Genomic DNA, 20,110 nt, shown 5'->3' with positions numbered 1-20,110 from the left:
AGAACTGTGAACTGTTCCTTGTCTTAAAACTAATGCTTAATGGTGAGTAGGCCATCAACTTGGTTTATTACAATTCTAGCTGGAACTGAGAGCTAAAGAAAGCAAAGGGAAAAAGACTTTTTTCTCCTTATTCTTCCTCTAGTTCTCTTATTTGTACAGTATGATGGGATTATAATTACCCAGCTGCAACCTTGCTTACAGCCCAGAGCATGCTGTTCTCTTCCTATAGAATAAGCTTGCTTTTCAAGTCAGCAGCTGCCCATATAGATTGAAATGCTCTGTCTCTGTCGTATGTTGTCTCTCCACAGTGCTGGCATAGCTGTTGGCTTCTACGGAAATGGGGAGACGAGCGATGGCATTTATCGGCTGACGTATTCCCTACGGCACGCCAGTCGCACTGTTGCTGGGGTCCAAGACAGGGTAAGTGGAAGACGTCTGCCCCCAAAGAATGAGTGTGTGCCTGTGTGCATATGTGGCTATAGAAACCTTGCCCTCAGGTGAACGGTGTGTTCTTCTCTGCTTCTCAACAGGGCCTTGACAGCTTCTATTAGCAGAGGGAGATGCAGTTCTATTCCTTTTCTATCCTTGTTCTAAAAATATCCAAGCAAGTCAAACCTGTTAAATAAAGTAATGTTCTGTCACGATTATGCTTAGTTCAAGCTGCTACATGTTCATGTTTTTCCCAGTTCTCCTGAGCGGTTGCAGGGCAGAAAGAAAAAGACAAACAGCAAAACCACACTGTTAATTTACATCTGTGCTGTCTGATAATGAGAATAGAGGGAACTGCCTTATACGGATTCATACCAATAATCCAGTTAGCCAAGTATTTCCTACTTGGCAGCAGCAATCCTGGGCCTTTTAAATTCTTAATTATCTGAGATTCCTTAAATGGAGATGCCAGGGACTGAACCATGAAAAGGATGGGGTAGCCCATTTCATTGCGAGGCAAGTAGCAGATGTTTAAAGGTGGGGAGGGTCTCTGTTTCTGAAAGTCTTTAGGTGGAGATGCTTTGAAACGACATCTTTAGCATCTATACTTTTATTGTACCTTAAGGTAGGATGCTTTGCCTCAGTGAACACAGAATGCTTGTATGCCATTTTGTAGCTCCTTTCGCAATAGAGCATGTGAGCCAGTCACATAAAAATGTAAACTAAGAAATGTGTCCTGCTGTGTCTTCAAGTGAGCTGCCATCTATTATGGTATGATGCAATTGAGGGATCCAACTTGTGTCCACTGAATGAAAGCCCTGCTAAAGTCCTCTTGTGTGTAATTTGCTTATGAAATTTGACTGCACTTGGTATTGTGGGTGTGCTTCCAGAGCTGATTTGCAGACTCTGTTTTGGCACTACGGCGGTGTGTGATGGTAGTCAGTTCAAGAATGCCACCTCTGAGTACCAGGCAAGATGTTTTGCTTGAGCAAACCCACAAATAAAAAAGTGCTCATTCGTTCATCAGAGACCCTCACAACTGCTCAGCCATAAGCCCCCTTCCTATAGGAGAGGCAAACTGAATCTGGCAATTTTTGCTTGACTAGATTGTGCTTATAGTAATATGTGTTCACACAGCAGCAAAGGCTGGCTGCTAAGTGAAATTTTAGGAGAGAAAGCAGCTCTTCCTGGATAGCCTCTTGCTACCCAAAGGGAGATATTATTAGTATGTGCTTGTGCATGCGTTGCTAAGTGCATGTGAGAGAGAGTTTTAAAATGTAAATGTACTGCCTTCAAGTTGATTCCGACTTATGGCGACCCTATGAATAGGGTTTTCATGAGGCTGAGAGGCAGTGACTGGCCCAAGGTCACCCAGTGAGCTTCATGGCTAGGTGGGGATTTGAACCCTGGTCTCCCAGGTCATAGTTCAACACCTTAACCACAACACCTCACTGGCTTTCTAAGAGAGAGTGTCTTAACAGGACAAAATCTATATCATTGCAGCTAGCTGGATTACCAATTTTTGGACTAAGTGATAGAACAGCTGCCTTGGAGCATCTCTCTTAAGGATGACTAACTTGCTACCACTTGACTTTTTTTGTGCCTCTGCTCATGTGGAAACTTCGTACAGTTGGAAGTGGCCTATAAGGCTATCGAGTCCAACCCCCTGCTCAATGCAGGAATCCAAATTAAAGCATACCCAACAGGGTGCCTGTCCAGCTGCCTCTTGAATGCCTCCAGGGTTGGAGAGCCCACCACCTCCTTAGGTCATTGGTTCTATTGCCGTACTGCTCTCAGAATTGATTTTCCTGATGTTCAGCTGAAATCTGGCTTCCTGCAACTTGAGCCCATTATTCCGTGTCGTGCACTTTGGGACGATTGAGAAGAGATCCTGGCCTTCCTCTGTGGGACCTTCCAAGTAATTGAAGAGTGCTGTCATATCTCCCCTCAGTCTTATCTCCTCAAGGCTATACTTCATGCCCCTCTTTCTTTATCCACAGGTGAATAACACTGCCGTTGCTCTGAACAAAACAGCAGAGCCAAGTTTGGGGGAGCTAGAAGTAATGTTCACCAAACAGACAGATTACTTGCATGTGATCCAAAAACTCCAGGGGCTCTTGGATGAGCTGGTAAGGCAGACAACAGAGATACCTTTCTGGAAGAATGATGAAGTCTCTCTAGAAGATCTGGCAAATCATATTGATCTGTATGACTGGTACAGGTGAGCAGGATGTAATCTTATGTGTGATTTTTATGCAGTTGTGCTGGTTATTAATGGTACTTGTTTAGTCTGAATGTGTGCAACATTATTCAAGCTTGGGCTTCCTATGCAATCTGCCAGTATAATTTAAGGCACTAGGATTCTGCCCCCCCCTTCAAATATGGTTTGAGCATTGCCCAGTAATCACAGCCCAAATCTGAATTCTTTTGATATGGATGTGACCATAACGATGCAATGACATATAGCTCCAGGCCAAAAAACAAATGAGCTTTGCACCAATTCTTTGCAGCATTCACTTCTCAAAATCCTTGGGGATCTTTATACTGCGTGTGGGAATCAAAATATTGCATCTCTTGTCCAAGACTTGCTTTTCTGTTTTGTACACTGTAATTGACTATCTGCTGTTGTTTGTGGGGTTTTTTTTTGCTACAGGTGGCTGGGATACTTGGGCTTGCTCATGTTCCATGTCCTAATCTGTTTGCTGGTGCTATTTGGACTAATTAGAAACTCAAAGGCCATTCTTATGGGGTAAGTTGATGTGGGAACAGTATCTGAAGGTGTTAAAATAAGCTTGTTTTAATCTTCAGGTCTGTGCCCTTTAAGTTTTTCATATACTGTTAAGTAGTGTTTACCCAGGTAAAATAGGTCATCTGGAATTTTTCTCATAAGACTGTGGCTTTATCTGGGGTGTGTTGACAAGAAATTTTATTCATGTAACAGTTGCAGAGTTTCACTGTGTTTGTGTCCGTCTTCAAACCTGGAAAGATGAGAAATTGTTCCTCAAAGTGAATTTAATTGTCTGGTGTATCATAGATAAGAAAGGTGAATGCAATGCAGCGTCTTTGGTTGAAAATATCTCCTTGTGATGCAAAATTAGCCCCGTGCGCTTCTGGGTTAGAAATATCACACCTTAATAGCTGCTATGGCCTTATGGTGTGCTTTGATCTTACATGTGAGGATGAGTCTGCTGTAATAGACTTTTCAATATGACCAAGATGGTGTGCTTTAAGTGCACAATTCATCTACATATTAGTCATTTGCAATGTAGCTTTATGCACTCAAATGTTAAATTTTGTTTAATTTAGAGGTGGATCTTACGTTACACCTTTAAATTTGACATTTCTGAAAGAAAAATGTTTACCATGAGGGATGTGTTTCTTGGCAATAAAATGTTCGAACTGCTAAATGAAAGCATTGAGTGGTATTCAACCAAGTCCTACTCAGAGTAGACTCTTTGAAATTAATGAACCTAAGTTAGTCATGCCCATTAACTTCAGTGGGTCTACTCTGAGTAGGACTAGCACTGTATATAGCCCATTAAGTTGCTTTTCCATGAGCTTAGACAAAATGCAAAACAGCAACTGCTTTCCTATAGTTCAAGAGGAACTCTATTCCACACACTTGATTACTAGCGTCAGAAGGATTGCATAGCTGTGCCTTCGTTATTGCTAGTGGAAGTGTATTGCATGAAAAACAACGCTATGCAAATGGTTTCCTTAATCAAAGTTCTTGTTTTGACAAGTTTAAATCTTTCATGCAATGACATCTTGTTGGTTTGTGTTATGACTTGAGAAATTGCAAGATGTGGCTAGAGGGTCACATTTCTGAAGGATTTGCAAAGCTCTCTTACGCAGTTGGTGCTTTTGTGGTACTGCACTATTCAGCGGATCTCAGTACAAACTTTACTTAAGCGTACAGTCCTCTTCCTCTGTGACCTGGGAGTAAGTACTCATGAATGCAGTGTGTCTTGCTTCAGAGTAACTATTCATGGGATCAGGCTGCATAGCTAATAATATATGGCAGCTCAAGGTTATGATGTGTGTGCAAGAGGCAGGGATTTGAAACAGAAAGATTCCATTTTTCTTTTCAACTAGCCAATATGACGATCATTCCCACTTCATGTTGCTGACTGAACATTTCAGTCCTTTTTAAAATGAGCGGATCAAAAAAAATTATTTTATTTTTATTTGAAATATTTATATGCAGCCTTTTAGGATTTCAAGTTGACTTTCAGAATATAAATATATAATCTGTAATCTATTTAAAACTATAAAACTATAAAACAAGAACAACAATCACAAATAAAATTCAGCCCATTAAGAACAATAATAGGAATTAAACAATAAAAACTAGGCACACTATAGCATACAGCAACCCAGATTTTTTTTAAGCATTTGTGAACAAATTAGTTTTTAGGCTCCTTTTAAAGGCTTATAATGTTGGGATCATGTAAATTTAATTCACAGAGGGTTATCTGCATATCCGTTAGGGTCAGCTACATGGTTCACTTGAAAGCTGATTTTTTTCAAGGTTTATAAGGCCATATGTTAACAAAAAATCCATAACTATATCATCAAAGCCTTATAACAATGTATCTTGTAAAGAACTGTGGGTGTAACAGTATACTGTACCATGTTTAGCCTGAGCAATATTTAGGCATCATACCAAAAGCAGCTTTAAGCTATGGTTGACAGTAACCATAAGTTGTAATACAACCATAGTTTGAGCTTCCAAAATGATCAAGGCAAACTATTATCTAGAGCTTCTTACCTGCTTTTGTTTTCTGTTCTCTCAGCATTCCTCTTCAGGATTTCACTCTTGTCTCCATGGGGCAGCAGCCTCTAGAGGCAGAGCAATGTCAATAACTACTGTTGTTTGTTTATTTAAAAATCACTCAATATTTTTTAAATCTCCAAGCGGTATATACCATGTACAATATAAAAACCAGTATCCACTAAAACAAAAATACAGCCTAAAACCAATAAAATGGTTTAAAAACATAAAAGCCAATAAAACAGATTCAATTATCTGTTGTTTTAGTGATTCATTATTTTTGTATTGTAGTTTGCTGTTTTGTTATGACGTAACATGCTTTGGGGCCATTGGTGAAGAATGGGTAATAAATAAATAGCCACAGTCGGTCCATTTAGGTATCACATCAGACCATATCTCCTATAAACTATGACTTGCAAGTCCACTTCAAACCATGGTTTGCAGGCTAATTGCGAACCATGGCTTATTAATCCAGACATCCTCTTTCTTAATTATGGCTTGATGAGGTGTCAGAACCAAGCCATTATCGTCTTGATTAATTGTGACTTATGCAATCTCTTCTTATTATTGGTTTTTGTTTTTTATTTGGACAGTGGGTTTCATGATGCTTTGATGTAACTTCCCAAAGTAACTAACTATGCAGTTTTCTTGCATTAAGGAAGAGCTTACATTTCAATGGCAAGGTTTTTTCCACCCTGTGAAATGCAACATTTGCAACTCAAAATGGCAAATCAGGGGTGCTGACCCTGCAGCCTGTGTGTCTGACTGGGCACGGATTTTATTTCATTGTTAGCCAAGAGGCTTTGGACAAAAAGCAGCATGTAAATAGTTGCACAACAGAACACATTTTTTTCCTGTCCTACAGAATTATAATCAATATGTATTTTTTAAAAATTACCAACAGTTTCACTTGCGGAGAAGATGAAATTGTCGGTAGGTGTATGAGAAGATATATGTCCCACACCTCAGTGTTTTATTAATTGTTGAGCTTTGTGTTTAATAGTCAGGCTGATGGTTACTCAAGGGCACTCTTAGAAGTCAGTGGAGCGAAATATAGTTCCAGACAAGCAGCTGGACCACAGAGTGTTCCTTGCATAAGGATACAGATGTTTACCGTTCCTGATTTTAGACAGTGGTCGCAAGACCCTTTTGGCAGTGTCTTCTCATAGCCAGTCTTCATGACAGGAGAACCTCAGAAGTATTCTTCATGCTCATTCAATCCTCATGTCCTCCATCAAAATTGTGAGCCAGCACCATTTGGTCTTGTGCATCCCAAGTGTGGAAGGGAAGGAGGAAATGAACTTCATTGATTCCAATGGCATGCAAAAAATGAAGTGCAGTCCTTTGGCTTTGTTCATATTGCCTGCCAAGTAACTTTTGTTAATAAGTGGGCTGGTTTGAGGTTTCCTGTAAAGAATTCTTTATATAGCACTGATCTGAATTCTGAAAGAAAAGAAGCCAGGATGCTTTCTTAAGCAGCTGTATCTTCACATTTTCAGTTACAGAAACATAAATTGTTTGGCAACTTTTCCTTATTGCTTTGAACTCTGAATTACAAGCTTCACTGAAGATTAAGGTATTAGAATGGAGCCAATGTGTCTGCCCAACTGACTCTGTTTCTCATCCTGCAGAGTGTGTCTTCTAGGGGTGCTTGCCCTCATTGTGAGCTGGGGGTCCCTTGGTCTGGAGCTAGCCGTTGCTGTGGTAAGTGTCTGTGATATAAAACCTTGTGTTTCAGCTTAAGCAAACAAGTGAACCAGCCTCTCCACTGACACATTATTTACTGTTCGATAAAGAACCAGAGGTGTGATCCACCTGTATCACAGAAAAAGCTATTGTTGTTGTTGTTATTGTTATTAGTCTTCCCTTCCCTTCACCACACGGTCCCAGGGTGGGTCCCAGCAATGCAAAAATGCAATATTAAAATCAGTCAAAACAACTTACAATCACAAGAATTGAAGCCCAATAGGTCCATGTCCTTCCCCCATCCCAGTGCACCTACCCAGGTAGCACGAGCCAATGGGGTGACAGGAGCTCTTTGCATGCCTCTGAAATCCCCGTCTGCCACCACCATTCCTGTGCCTGGTATGCACATATGTGTGGAGAATAGGAATGGGAATTCTCCAGGCTAAGGAAAACCAGTGTGATTCCCTCCTGGTGTTGTTGGGCTGCGACTCTCATCAGTCCCAGCCAGCAAGGTCAATGGTCAGGGATGGTGGAAGCCGCCATCTGGCAACATCTGGAGGGTACCATGTTGGCCACCTAGCTCCAAGCACTGCCCCCATAGTGTGAGTGAACCATACCCTCAGTGGCAGCCGTCATGTGGGACTGTGGTTCACATGCTGTCTCTATGTAGAGGCAATGAAGCTTTGCTTTTATTTAAAATAAAAACTACTGGAAGCCTTATTTTTTTTTCCAAGAAGACATTCAAATATATAATTTTGAGGAGCTGATAAAATGCATTTTTTTAAAAAAGGTTTTTGAAGGTAGTGGAGAGCCTCTACATTCAACAGAATCAAGTAGTAAAGCTTGGACTGGACTAGACTGGATTGCTTCAGTTATGTGTGTGTGTTCTGGTGGTGGGGAGTTTCTATATTTGAATGTTCCCCCACAGAAAAACCTTCCCTGAACATGGGAAACAAGCTGTTTTTCCTAGATCTAATTTTCTACATGCAGGGAGGAACCTGCAGGTTGATGAGATGGAGCATGCATGGGCTGGATACAAATCTGACTTACTGAACATGTAGATCATCTTGAAGAGTACCACACATTCTCAAATATATATACTGGGTGGGGGTTTTTTAACCATAATTTCTAAGATACGACTGAAGATGAAAGGATAATATCCTAGAGGGCCCCAAGGTAAGAGAACTTTGTAATCTGCATGACTATTATTTCTTCCTTTGTGTTCTTAATACTTGTGTCATCTCTGCTCTTCTTTAGGGTTCCAGTGACTTCTGTGTTAACCCTGATGCTTACATCTCTAGAGTGGTGGAGGATCATGCGGTGCTCACTACTGGTAAGGGTTGTTCGAGCAGCCATAATAAATGACTGCATATTGAGTTTAATTTATGCTGCTGTTGGCAGTGCTTGGGTAGAAAAGGAAGACACGGAGGGCTAGGTTGAAGGAGGGGGTAGGGGAAAAGAATACTAGAGAGAGCTTTGTCTTAAAACATGATTTGAAGTACACATGGGTTTATTTTTTTTGGAGGTTTTATTTGTTTCCTATTGTCTGTCCTGATAATGAAGTACTAGGAGATGGAGGGCAGGAGAAAGGTGAACTGTCTGGAAAGGCAGAACTATTGTCAGGAGTCCAAACCTTTAGCATGTGTTTTTAAATTGTTTTTATATTGTTTTGAATTTTAAAATTGTGTTTTAAATTGTTTTTAAAATATGTTTTTTAATTGTGTCTTTGTTTTAATGTTTTTGATTGCTGTAAACCGCCCAGAGAGCTTCGGCTATGGGGCAGTATACAAGTGCAATAAATAAATAAATAAACTGCTTTCAGCTTCTGGTGGCTTTCAAAAGCCTGGGAATGGGAATTGTGAAGTTCACTTTTATGTAAGGTTTTGATTTTTGTGTGGGTGCATCTGTGTGAGAAAGGGGCTGAATGCTTCAAGAATTGTGCAGTTTTGACTAGTTTCCATAACGAACTTGTAATTGCTTAGATTAGTTCTGTGTATGAGGACGAAAGTCCAGCTGGTAGGAATATAATTCAAAGTTGCAACTACCCATACCATGTTGGTAACTTCACATGAATAGATCGAAGTAGACTTGGCATGATGTCCATGTAAACAATAGGAAATCCATTCATGTAGCAAAACTGATTCATGTTCCTGTGGATTGATCTTCACTTTTTGTAGTTCTGGGAATCTGAGATCTCTCTTTAAAAAAAAAAAGTCAGAACTAAAACCTCCATTTAAAAAGCATATAGTTTCCTATTGTGCCAAATTGGACAGTTTATTTATTTATTTATTTATTTATTTATTAAATTTATATACCGCCCGACTAGCAATAGCTCTCTGGGCGGTGAACATAAAATAGCATAAAAATACAATGAATAACAAAATAATACTAAAATACAATCAACAATCCAATACAATAAACGTTTTTAAAAGTAAATCAGTGTAACTTAAAATGCTTCAGAGAATAGGAAGGTTTTGACCTGGCGCCGGAAGGAGAGCAGAGTCGGCGCCAGGCGTACTTCCTCGGGGAGACTGTTCCATAGTTCGGGGGCCACCACTGAGAAGGCCCTAGATCTTGTCATCACCCTCCGGGCCTCCCTGTGAGTTGGAACCCGGAGGAGGGCCTTCGTAGCAGAACGTAGTGCACGGGCCGGTTCATATCGGAAGAGGCGTTCCGCAAGGTATCGTGGTCCCGCACCGTATAAGGCTTTATAGGTTAATACCAACACTTTGAATCTGGCCCGGAAACATATTGGCAACCAGTGCAAGCTGGCCAGAACAGGTGTTATATGCTCGGACCGCTTGGTCCTTGTCAGCAATCTGGCCGCCGCATTTTGCACTAGTTGTAGCTTCCGAACTGTCTTCAAAGGTAGCCCTACGTAAAGCGCATTACAGTAATCCAAACGTGAGGTTACCAGAGCATGTACCACTGATGTAAGGTCCTCTTTACTCAAATAGGGACGTAGCTGGGCTACCAACCAAAGTTGGTAAAACGCATTCCTAACCACCGAGGCTACTTGAGCCTCAAGTGAGAGGGAAGAGTCTAAAAAGACTCCCAGACTACGAACCCGTTCCTTTAGGGGGAGTGTAACCCCGTCCAGGACAGGGTATATATCCACCATCCGATCAGAGAACCCGTCCACCAACAGCATCTCAGTCTTGTCTGGATTGAGCTTCAGTTTGTTAACTCTCATCCAGTCCATTGTCGCGGCCAGGCAACGGTTCAGCAAATCGACAGCCTCACCTGAAGAAGATGAAAAGGAGAAGTAGAGCTGCGTGTCATCAGCATACTGATGACAATGCACTCCAAAACTCCTGATGACCTCTCCCAACGGCTTCATGTAGATATTAAAAAGCAGGGGGGACAAAACTGACCCCTGCGGGACCCCATATTGGAGAGCCCGCGGTGTCGAGCAATGTTCCCCAAGCACTACCTTCTGGAGACGACCCGCCAAGTAGGAGCGGAACCACTGCCAAGCAGTACCTCCAACTCCCAACTCCACGAGCCTCTCCAATAGACTGGAACAATAAATGTAAGCATTTCCACACATCCTTAAAAATGTAGCTGTAGTTTTGAAATACAGATATGACCTTCCAAGAACCATCTGTTTTTTTCCTGTGTTCAGTGACTATTTCAGATGATATTTTAAAAAATCATCTGCTAGTTAATTTTTGAGATAATTTGAAATTATATTTTTGGAAATGTATATTCAAGTGCAACAGCAAACAATATTAAACAATGAAAGAATACCAGGGGTCCACTAAAGTATGTTCAAGCTGACAACATGAAAGTGCACGCTCAGGAACAGTTAACATGGATTAATTATGAGCTGATTGATTCTTAAAGTAAATAGGCAGACATACACAGTCAACATAACTGCCTTGCTGAATTTGACCAAGATCTACCTTTTCTCTTTTTGCAAGAACGTCAGCAATATAGATAACTGAATGTTTACAATCCAGGTGGAAATGAATTGATTGGGCTTACACACTACCAAACAGGCATTTTAAAAGGTTTATGGGGTTTCAGCCGCTATCAATCTTTAGTATGCTAACCATTTTAACATTATAAATTCACCATAATTTCTAGTTTAATATCCTTGCTTTTAACTAATGAAATAAAGCAATGAAAATAATTTCTGAATGTAATTTGTATTTTAAATGCACATAACCAACACAACTATTAGACAAATCTTTTTCTCTCTCTTTGAAAAAGCACCTATTTCATGTTGTCAGAATCAAGAGACTTTCATGTACTGACAAACCCTCTTTCCCAGGAGGCATCACTGATTTAAAATTGGCTTAAATTTGAATCTGGAATTATTTGTTAAATGGTAATTTCTTCAACTGATGTTTCTGCACTTCTGTGTAACGAATTTAAAGAAATTAGGTCTGAAGTAGAGAAATACTGAAATCTCTACCCTTCCCCCAATAAGCTGCACAGATGTTCATACGCACATTCAATCATGTGCTGAAATCCAGGGTTTCCTGCCTCAGGGTCTTTATATAAACTCACCATTCAGCTGTGTTTAGCTCTGGGAAGCCAAAGCTCTCTGTGCTAATTTATTAGGCTTAGTAGCAGAGGTTCTTGACATATCTGTGACAAAGGGGTAATTGAACACCTTAGCTGAATAATGTGCTCTCCTGGGCTTTGTCTCGCCTAATCTAGACTAAGAAAGGTAGCAGATGAATGATGCCCTCAATTTGAGTCTCTGTAGGTAACGGTCCATTGGACAAAACTGTGCTTCGATAGGTGGGAAAGGAGAAACCAAAATAAATTGCTGAACTGTTCCTTGGGTGAGCAGGTGACAGCTGTGGTGTTCGTGTGGGATTCCAGTAGGGCCTTGCAGACTTTCTCCATGGCAGAGATGATTTTGTCAACAATGTGGTTTAGTCTCCTTTTTTTTAAGCAACTGTATATTTTTATTGATGATTTATAGCATGCATGGAAGCAACATTTGTTAGTAGCTAGTGATTTAAGATTCTCCCCTCCTTCATCCCCCCAAAAAACAGATTTGTTCCTGCACAGCCCTGGTTTTATTAACCTATTTATAAAAATTAAAATAATGCAGCCATGTCTTTTGATAAGGTAGTCTCTGCCTGCAGGCTCACAGTCTAATAGGCATGACAAAAGGAAAAAGGAATGGGGAGGGAAGAGGAAAGCAATGCCAGGTTCATCTATGACGTTCCTCCTGGGTGGCAGCCTTCCAGGAGCCCTAATTCTCCATGCTGGTGGCAGAGGCCAGAGAGGTCCTCCCTTCAGCTCTAAAATCCCAGGAAATTAGCAGTTAGAGCTGAGGGCTTTTCTCTGACAGGGAGGGGAGAAGCAAACACTTTTGGCCGATGGATGGGGCTAGATTGGTCTCTTCCTTGCCAAATGCTCAAGATTGGCTATGGTAGTTTGAGTTTAAGAAACACAGATGTCCTTGAGCTGGGAAGCTTTTGATAGGGGAGTTTTCCATGCCAAACTTTAATTAGCTTGACTTGAGAAAATTTAAAAAAAATTGAGCTGACTTTTCCTAATCAGAGATATCAGTTGGTTGTTTTGATAGCATCTCAGCTAGACTAATAAATGTGACCTTTTCATGTGATATTTTGACCCTGATATCCATAGTTACATTTAATTGCAGGATAGTGTGAAAACAACAGCAATGAAAAGCAGAAATTAAAGTGGTTTTTAAATATACCCAAACTGTGTTGCCATGCTTCAAATCTAAGCAGGATCAGTGGCACAGAAGATAATCTGATTAAGTGTTTCATTGTCTTCTCCACTCATCACTTTAGAGATGAGATTCTTTGTTTTTGTTTTTCCACATGCTGAGTGTAGAAAAAAAATGAAGCAGAGGGAAATTAAGCAGTTTGGTGTTCAGGAAGACTGGAGTATTATATGCTCAGCTCATCCAGTATTCATTAACTATGATAAAGCCAATGCAGCCAAGCACTGATGGGATAATCATCTCCCACTGCTAGGAAAACCCCAGTGAAGCCAATGTGCTTGTTTTCAAGGCAGTAGGCCATTTGCCAGCCCCAGTCATTTGTCACTGATTGTGTTTTTATTACCAAGTGATTGAGTTCAATGATGACGCACAATAAGATGACCGTGTTCAGGTAACTGGCTGGAGTTGTGCTGTATCAGATACTGGGTGTTTGTACTGAAAGGTCTCTCCTGTCTGACGGCCGTGCATTGGGCAGAGCTGGGAAGTAATGAGAGAGGATGGGCCGCTTTGCTCTTAATTGCCAAGGTCTGTGGGCTCATCCACACTGGTCTTTAAATGTATTGCATTGTCGTAATCCACTCAGAGCCTGGCAACCAATAGACTTCTTTTAAATGAGAAAATACATTTTGTGAGGGATGGATTTGCAGTGGGGAGGTGGGCGTGTAAGTCTTGCCCTGTTCACCGTTTCTTCACTTCAGATCCCCTCACACACACACACACACCGAGGTTCAAAATGCACATTTGCAACTTTGCAGAGAGAAAAAGTGGCTGTGGGCAGGTGGGGGAGTGATCTGGAATGGAGAGTGGACAAGCAGGAAAAAGGATAAATGCCCCTTTCCTCTGCTGTTTTGGTGCCCCAAATCACCACTTTCCTTTGGCAGCTAAGAAGACAGGGTCAAAGTGGACCAAGGCACAAGCAGACCTCTTTTTGATGTCTGAACCTCTTCCTGTCCAGGGAAACCTTCAATATATATACTTCATGAGTCTCTCACGTTATGATACATCGTAACAATTCACTCTGAGACGCAGATTGAGGCTCTTTAATTGCCCCTTCCACCACCAGTGGGGGTTGGATAAATTTGGATGTGAGAAAAGAGGAGCCCTAGTTCCCAAGGTCATACAGAAATCAGTAGGGATTTGAAACAATACTTTGCCAGTCTGCTGCCTGTTCACTAAAACCACACTAGCTCAGATGTTGAGGGGCTTCTAAAACCAACATTTTTTTTTGTTTCTGTGTGTCTGACGGGCAGCCTGTCCTCCCCTCCACTTATGCTATACCATCAGCCTTTCCTAACCTTTGGGTCTCCAGAAGTTGCTGAACTACAACTCCCATCAGCCCAAGGGTCAGGAATGATTGGAATTGTAGTCCAGCAACATCTGGGGACCCAATGGTTGGGAAAGGCTGCTATACATGTTCTCCAAACAGAATTTCAATTTCCAGATCTGTCAGTGTGGAATTTTCCTCCACAGGCAAGCCAGAAACATATACAACACAACTACTTCACACATTTGGTAGTTGCACTGATTTTTTTTTTCCTGTCTGTCCCTAAAGCAGCCCATTTGGCTGATGAAGTTTGATATGCCTCTCTCAGAAAACTGGCAGTAAGTCTTACTTTTTCATTCCTTCTCACCAAAATTGCCACCCTCTTTTGGAACACTGAGGTGCAGGCATGCAGAGTTGCCTGTGTGCAGCAGAAATGCATATGGACGTCTTGGTGGTGGCTGTTCAGTTTTTGAAACTCCCTCACTCTAGGGATAAGGCTGCCCCAACACTGATGGGTTTTAGACAGCAGCTTACAATGCATCTTTTCATACAGCTTCTGTTGGAATTCTGTAAGTGGGCATGGCTGTTTTGATGGTGTTGAATTATTTTGTTAACATAATGGAATGTTTCAGTTACATTTTCAATTAACTGTTCTGTTGTTTCATCTTATGTGTTGCCCTGGGATTATAAGGGATGAAGAGCAATATAAAAATATAGAATAACTCATTTTTCTTTAATGATAAAGGTTTGATTTTGTTCTTTAAAAATTAAAGGTTTGACTTGACATTAGTATGTTTATGCCAAACCATAACCATGGCCTAACCAAGGAATTGGTTCCCAGTTAACATAAATAAAATCTAGGGGTGTTCATGTTCCCGGACATTCTTTGGTGTTTCCCCTCGTGGCCTGACACATATGTAAATATATAGGTAAATATGTAGGAACAGTTTGATGGGATACTGATATGCTGACTCTTGCTCCGAAAAGCCCTACTTGTCAATAGCGACCTGAACATGACGTTTTTTCTCTAAGTCAGATGCTTAGTCTGAGGGACAGTTGCCCATCCATAGTCATTCATGGTGAACCCCCGTTTGATAATGCGTGTAGAGTCTTGCTACTTTTCCGGTTTCTGTTGATTATCGTCTAATGGTTCGGCTGAGTGGCAGACAGATGTTCTCCCAAAGAGAGATACTCACTGGTGAATCATAAAAAATGACTGTCAGGTTCTCCTGTAAGCAGGCAGGCTCTATCATACCAGGCTCCCTCCAATGTGTGTGCTGGCTTCTAGAAACAGTGTATGCAATATTAATGGTTAGTGCAGTGAAATGAGGAAGAAATCTGGCCAGCTCTGTTCATCATTTTTCTCTGGCTTTTTCTTTCCCCATACTACCATGGTAAATTAGGATAACCACTTGACCCTCTCTCTCTGCCCTCCATGTGTGGTTTGGATAGGCAAAAAGAATCCTTCAGGACGACATGGCTTTCTTGTTTTTTGCTTCTTTACTTGTGGCTGTTGTTAGTGAACTTGCATTATGAAGAGAGGCATGGAAGTGGGGCTAAATATATTATGTGAGAGAAACGGGTACAATAGGGCCCTGCTTTATGGCGCTTCACTTTATGGCGCTTCATTAATGCGGCAGTCTCAGATTGATGCAATTAGACTAAAGCCCCACTCTTATGGCGATTGTTCTGCTTTTATGGCGGTTTTCGGGTGTTGAGTTCTGCTTTTCGGTGGGGGTCCGGAATATAACCTGCCTTATGAGTGGGGCCCTACTGTATCCCATTTCTGAAAGATCCTCTTAGCCCTTTATATACCCAGTCGATCACTGCATTCTGTAGATGAGCACCTCCTGCAGATACCATCTTATCAGGAGATCTGTTCCGCATAATATAGGAAGCAGCCCTTTAGTGTTTTGGCAGCGACCCCTTGGAATTCCCTCTCCTTAAATATTAGACAGGCGCCGTCTCTTCCAACAAGCCTTTTAAGTAGAGACCTTATCCCAGTCTGCATCCGTGCTGGAATTGCTTTTTAAGATGTTTTTAAAGTTGTTTTTTAAAGATGTTTTAAGATGTATTGTCTTAAAGTATTTTGTTTTAAAGTGTTTTTAGTGTTTTGGTTTGCTGCCCTGGGCTCCTTCTGGGAGGAAGGGTGGGATATTAATTACATGTATACATACAGCTTCAGAACGGATCTGACAGGGTGGAATGCTTTGGGAGAAAATAGATGGTTTTGCATAAATCATTCCCTTTGCAGCCATAGCAAGAAAGGGTTAAAAGCCACTTTGTATGGGCCAATTTTTCTTTTCAGTGAGAGCATCTAAGTAAGCTGTAGACGCCTCTTAGTGGTGCTTGCAGGTGTGGTTTTGTGGGAATCTCGTGCAAGGTCCCTTCTTTTCATATTTTTCAAGGACTCTTCCTTTATTGTGTGAACCTGAGGCAGGTCCTCTTCATAGTGGGTAACCCAACTTAGGTGCCTTAATGCACTTTGTGTCTTCTCCAAAAGCTAATCTGATGCTAGGTGCCCCCAAAAACACTTCTCAATGTCTTTTGCACAGTGGGAAATCTCATTCCTTCCACATGTAAGAAGTGAGTGGCAAGCTCAACTTGGCTTATGCTCAAGTAATCAACTTCTCTTCAGTCTCATATCACACAAGAGGAAAGGAAAGCCTGCTTTCTCACAGAGTATGAAAATATGTTGAAAGTTCAAATTGTTTCAAGAAAAAGTAAGGCTGGTGTTGAGACGTACCTGCAAAGCGAGGGGAGAGAGTGTTGGAGTGGTGAGGCAGTGCAGGCTGAGCTCTGCTCCTCGCTCACCTGCCTTTGCTCCTGGGTCTATGTAGAAAAGTGATTATCAACTCCTCTCCCCACTGCCCCCACTTGCCCAGTTCTTCAGGCAAGCTGATCCTTTTGTGTTCCCCCCAAATGCCAGCGTGTTTAAAAGTTCAGCTCTTGGTTCAACACTTTTAAAAAAAAGGTTTTTAAAGACTTCTTACACTCTGCCAAGGAGTGGCTTCATGATTGGTGCAAGGAGGTTAGTAGAAAGATGCCAGCTATTATTAATGTGACACTTTCAAATAGCTTCTCCAGAAAAGTCGGGTGATGAGTTACTTTTTTTTTTTAGACTTGGATATTTTTAATCTGGTGCCAATCAATCAATCTTTATTGCGGCCAAAGGCCCATATAAATCTGGTGCCACAGATGTGCTCTGTAGGAGAGAAATTGTGTGTGGTTGCAATTTCTAAAAAACATCTCATCACATTGTAATTTTGAGAATATTCATTTTTGGAAATTTCATTGGACTTCTTTCACATCCACCCGTCCCTCTGGCAATTATTAGGGCATTCCTGTTTGTCAGATTGTTCAGAACAAAACCTTCAGGTATTACAGGAATAACAAGCTGTAACTGGAGCCAGATATGAAGGCTTGATTGCTTCTTCTTCTTTTGTCTTCCCTTTTGACAGATACTCTGAACTATTATCTTGTCTGCAATGCTGGCTCCCCAAATCCGTTCCAGCAGGTGAGTGCCTCAGCCCACACATTTCTCTTTTGCTAAGCTATACTTTGACATAACTGGAAGTCTTAACAGCATATCTCAAGGTTAGCTTCTCTTAACATCAGGGAATTTTTCACCTGCTGATGAACCAGATGTAACAAGAACAATGGGCAGAAGAAGGATTTGCTGTTCAGCCATACCAGGTCTATGATCTCATCTCCCCTCAAAGCAAATGCCAGGAAAGACTCACCAGTTTATGATTTAGGGGAACAGCAAGGAGGGAATGTTAATTAATGTACGGGCAGAGCTATCTGCGATGGCAACAGATCTGTGTCTTCAAATGCAGGTCACCACACAACCCTCTCCTTCCAGTTACTTTTCTTTCAGCTGAGCATAGAAACCAGAAATTATTTAGTTTCAAGCTGAATATGAGCCAACAGTGTGATGTGGCTGTAAGAATACAAATGGTATTTTAGGCTGCATTAGCAGACGTATGGTCTCCAAATCATGTGAAGTATTGGTTCCCCTCTATTCGGCACTGGTTAGGCCTCATTTTGAATACTGCGTCCAGTTCTGGACACTACATTTTAAGAAGGATGTAGACAAACTGGAACAGGTTCAGAGGAGGGCAACGAGAATGATCAGGGGACTGGAAACAACGCCCTATGAGGAGAGACTGAAGGAACTGGGCATATTTAACCTGGAGAAGAGAAGACTGAGGGGAGATATGATAGCGCTCTTCAAGTACTTCAAAAGTTGCCAGACAGAGGAGGGCCAGGATCTCTTCTTGATCATCCCAGAGTGCAGGACATGGAATAATGGGCTCAAGTTACAGGAAGCCAGATTTCGACTGAACATCAGGAAAACCTTCCTAACTGTTAGAGCAGTATGGCAATGGAACCCATGATCTAGGTAGGTGGTGGGCTCTCCAACACAGAAGACATTCAAGAGGCAGCTGGACAGCCATCTGTCGGGGATGCTTTAATTTGGAGTCCTGCATTATAGGCCCTTCCAACTTTACGATTCTAGGATCCCTGCTGCAGGGGAAAACAACCATGGAGAGACTAGAGGAAAAGCTGGGTCTCCCACCAAATGCTTTTCCACTTAAATTGTTCGCTGCCTGCCCACCCACCCCAGGGTTTAGGCGTTTTGAAAGCAACCTGTATTTGAAGGGGCATGTCTGTTTCCATCGTGTGGTATTCCATCCTGAATCAGGGGCAGCTCAACAGTTTTCAGCACTGAGGTAGAAAATCCCTCAGGACTACAGTTCCTTGGAAGTTCTCAGAAACAAATTCCGCTGAAGCAAACAGAAGCTGCTCAAGAATCCTACCTTGCGCATCACCCAGTCTTCTTGCAGGAAGGAGGTCAGGCTCTTTAAATAAACTCTCCGAGTAGGGATCAGCCAGGGTGTTGCAACAAAAGCCCAAAGAGATGGAACATAAAACTGTATCATCCCTCTTGCACAACTTTTGAAAATAATTATTTTTCACCTTAAACTTCAAAATCTGCGTTTTTTATTTTTTAAAATAATTTACAATACAAGGAAAACAAAACACAAGTAGCAAACCACAAAGTTTGGTTTGGTCCAAAAAGACCTCTCCAAACTGAGTGAATGGGCAGAAAAATGGCAAATGCAATTCAATATAAACAAGTGTAAAATTATGCATATTGGAGCAAAAAATCTTAATTTCACATATATGCTCATGGGGTCTGAACTGGCGGTGACCGACCAGGAGAGAGACCTCGGGGTTGTAGTGGACAGCACGATGAAAATGTCGACCCAGTGTGCGGCAGCTGTGAAAAAGGCAAATTCCATGCTAGCGATAATTAGGAAAGGTATTGAAAATAAAACAGCCGATATCATAATGCCATTGTATAAATCTATGGTGCGGCCGCATTTGGAATACTGTGTACAGTTCTGGTTGCCTCATCTCAAAAAGGATATTCTAGAGTTGGAAAAGGTTCAGAAGAGGGTAACCAGAATGATCAAGGGGATGGAGCGACTCCGTTACGAGGAAAGGTTGCAGCATTTGGGGCTTTTTAGTTTAGAGAAAAGGCGGGTCAGAGGAGACATGATAGAAGTGTATAAAATTATGTATGGCATTGAGAAAGTGGATAGAGAAAAGTTCTTCTCCCTCTCTCATAATACTAGAACTCGTGGACATTCAAAGAAGCTGAATGTTGGAAGATTCAGGACAGACAAAAGGAAGTACTTCTTTACTCAGCGCATAGTTAAACTATGGAATTTGCTCCCACAAGATGCAGTAATGGCCACCAGCTTGGACGGCTTTAAAAGAAGATTAGACAAATTCATGGAGGACAGGGCTATCAATGGCTACTAGCCATGATGGCTGTGCTCTGCCACCCTAGTCAGAGGCAGCATGCTTCTGAAAACCAGTTGCCGGAAGCCTCAGGAGGGGAGAGTGTTCTTGCACTCGGGTCCTGCTTGCGGGCTTCCCCCAGGCACCTGGTTGGCCACTGTGAGAACAGGATGCTGGACTAGATGGGCCACTGGCCTGATCCAGCAGGCTCTTTTTATGTTCTTATGATATATACACAACAAAAGCTTCTGTAGTTGTAGTTTGCTACTTGTGTGTGTTTTCCTTATAAACATGGAGTACCAACTCTGTATTCTGCCACCCACTTTCCAAATTATGTATGTTCGTACAAAATCTGCAAACCTGGAAAAAAATGGAAACGGACTGCCTTCAAGTCGATCCCGACTTATGGCAACCCTATGAATAGGGT

The 20,110-nt window shown here is 41.6% G+C and overlaps 1 protein-coding gene across 1 annotated transcript in view; it reads left to right on the top strand.

Moving 5' to 3' along the window:
• Window positions 1-20,110, top strand: part of TTYH3 (tweety family member 3) — a 93,989-nt gene that overhangs the window by 52,774 nt on the left and 21,105 nt on the right. The window contains exons 3-8 of the mRNA XM_061599331.1: window positions 309-420; window positions 2,430-2,650; window positions 3,083-3,178; window positions 6,835-6,907; window positions 8,147-8,222; window positions 17,331-17,386. Of these exons, the coding sequence (XP_061455315.1) occupies window positions 309-420; window positions 2,430-2,650; window positions 3,083-3,178; window positions 6,835-6,907; window positions 8,147-8,222; window positions 17,331-17,386 (634 nt within the window). The remainder of the gene's footprint in view (window positions 1-308; window positions 421-2,429; window positions 2,651-3,082; window positions 3,179-6,834; window positions 6,908-8,146; window positions 8,223-17,330; window positions 17,387-20,110) is intronic.

This window comes from Rhineura floridana, chromosome 17 (genome assembly GCF_030035675.1).
Source record: "Rhineura floridana isolate rRhiFlo1 chromosome 17, rRhiFlo1.hap2, whole genome shotgun sequence".
NCBI lineage: Eukaryota > Metazoa > Chordata > Lepidosauria > Squamata > Rhineuridae > Rhineura > Rhineura floridana.
The sequence above is the reverse complement of the archived record's forward strand: the minus strand, read 5'-3'. Positions and strand labels throughout refer to the sequence as shown.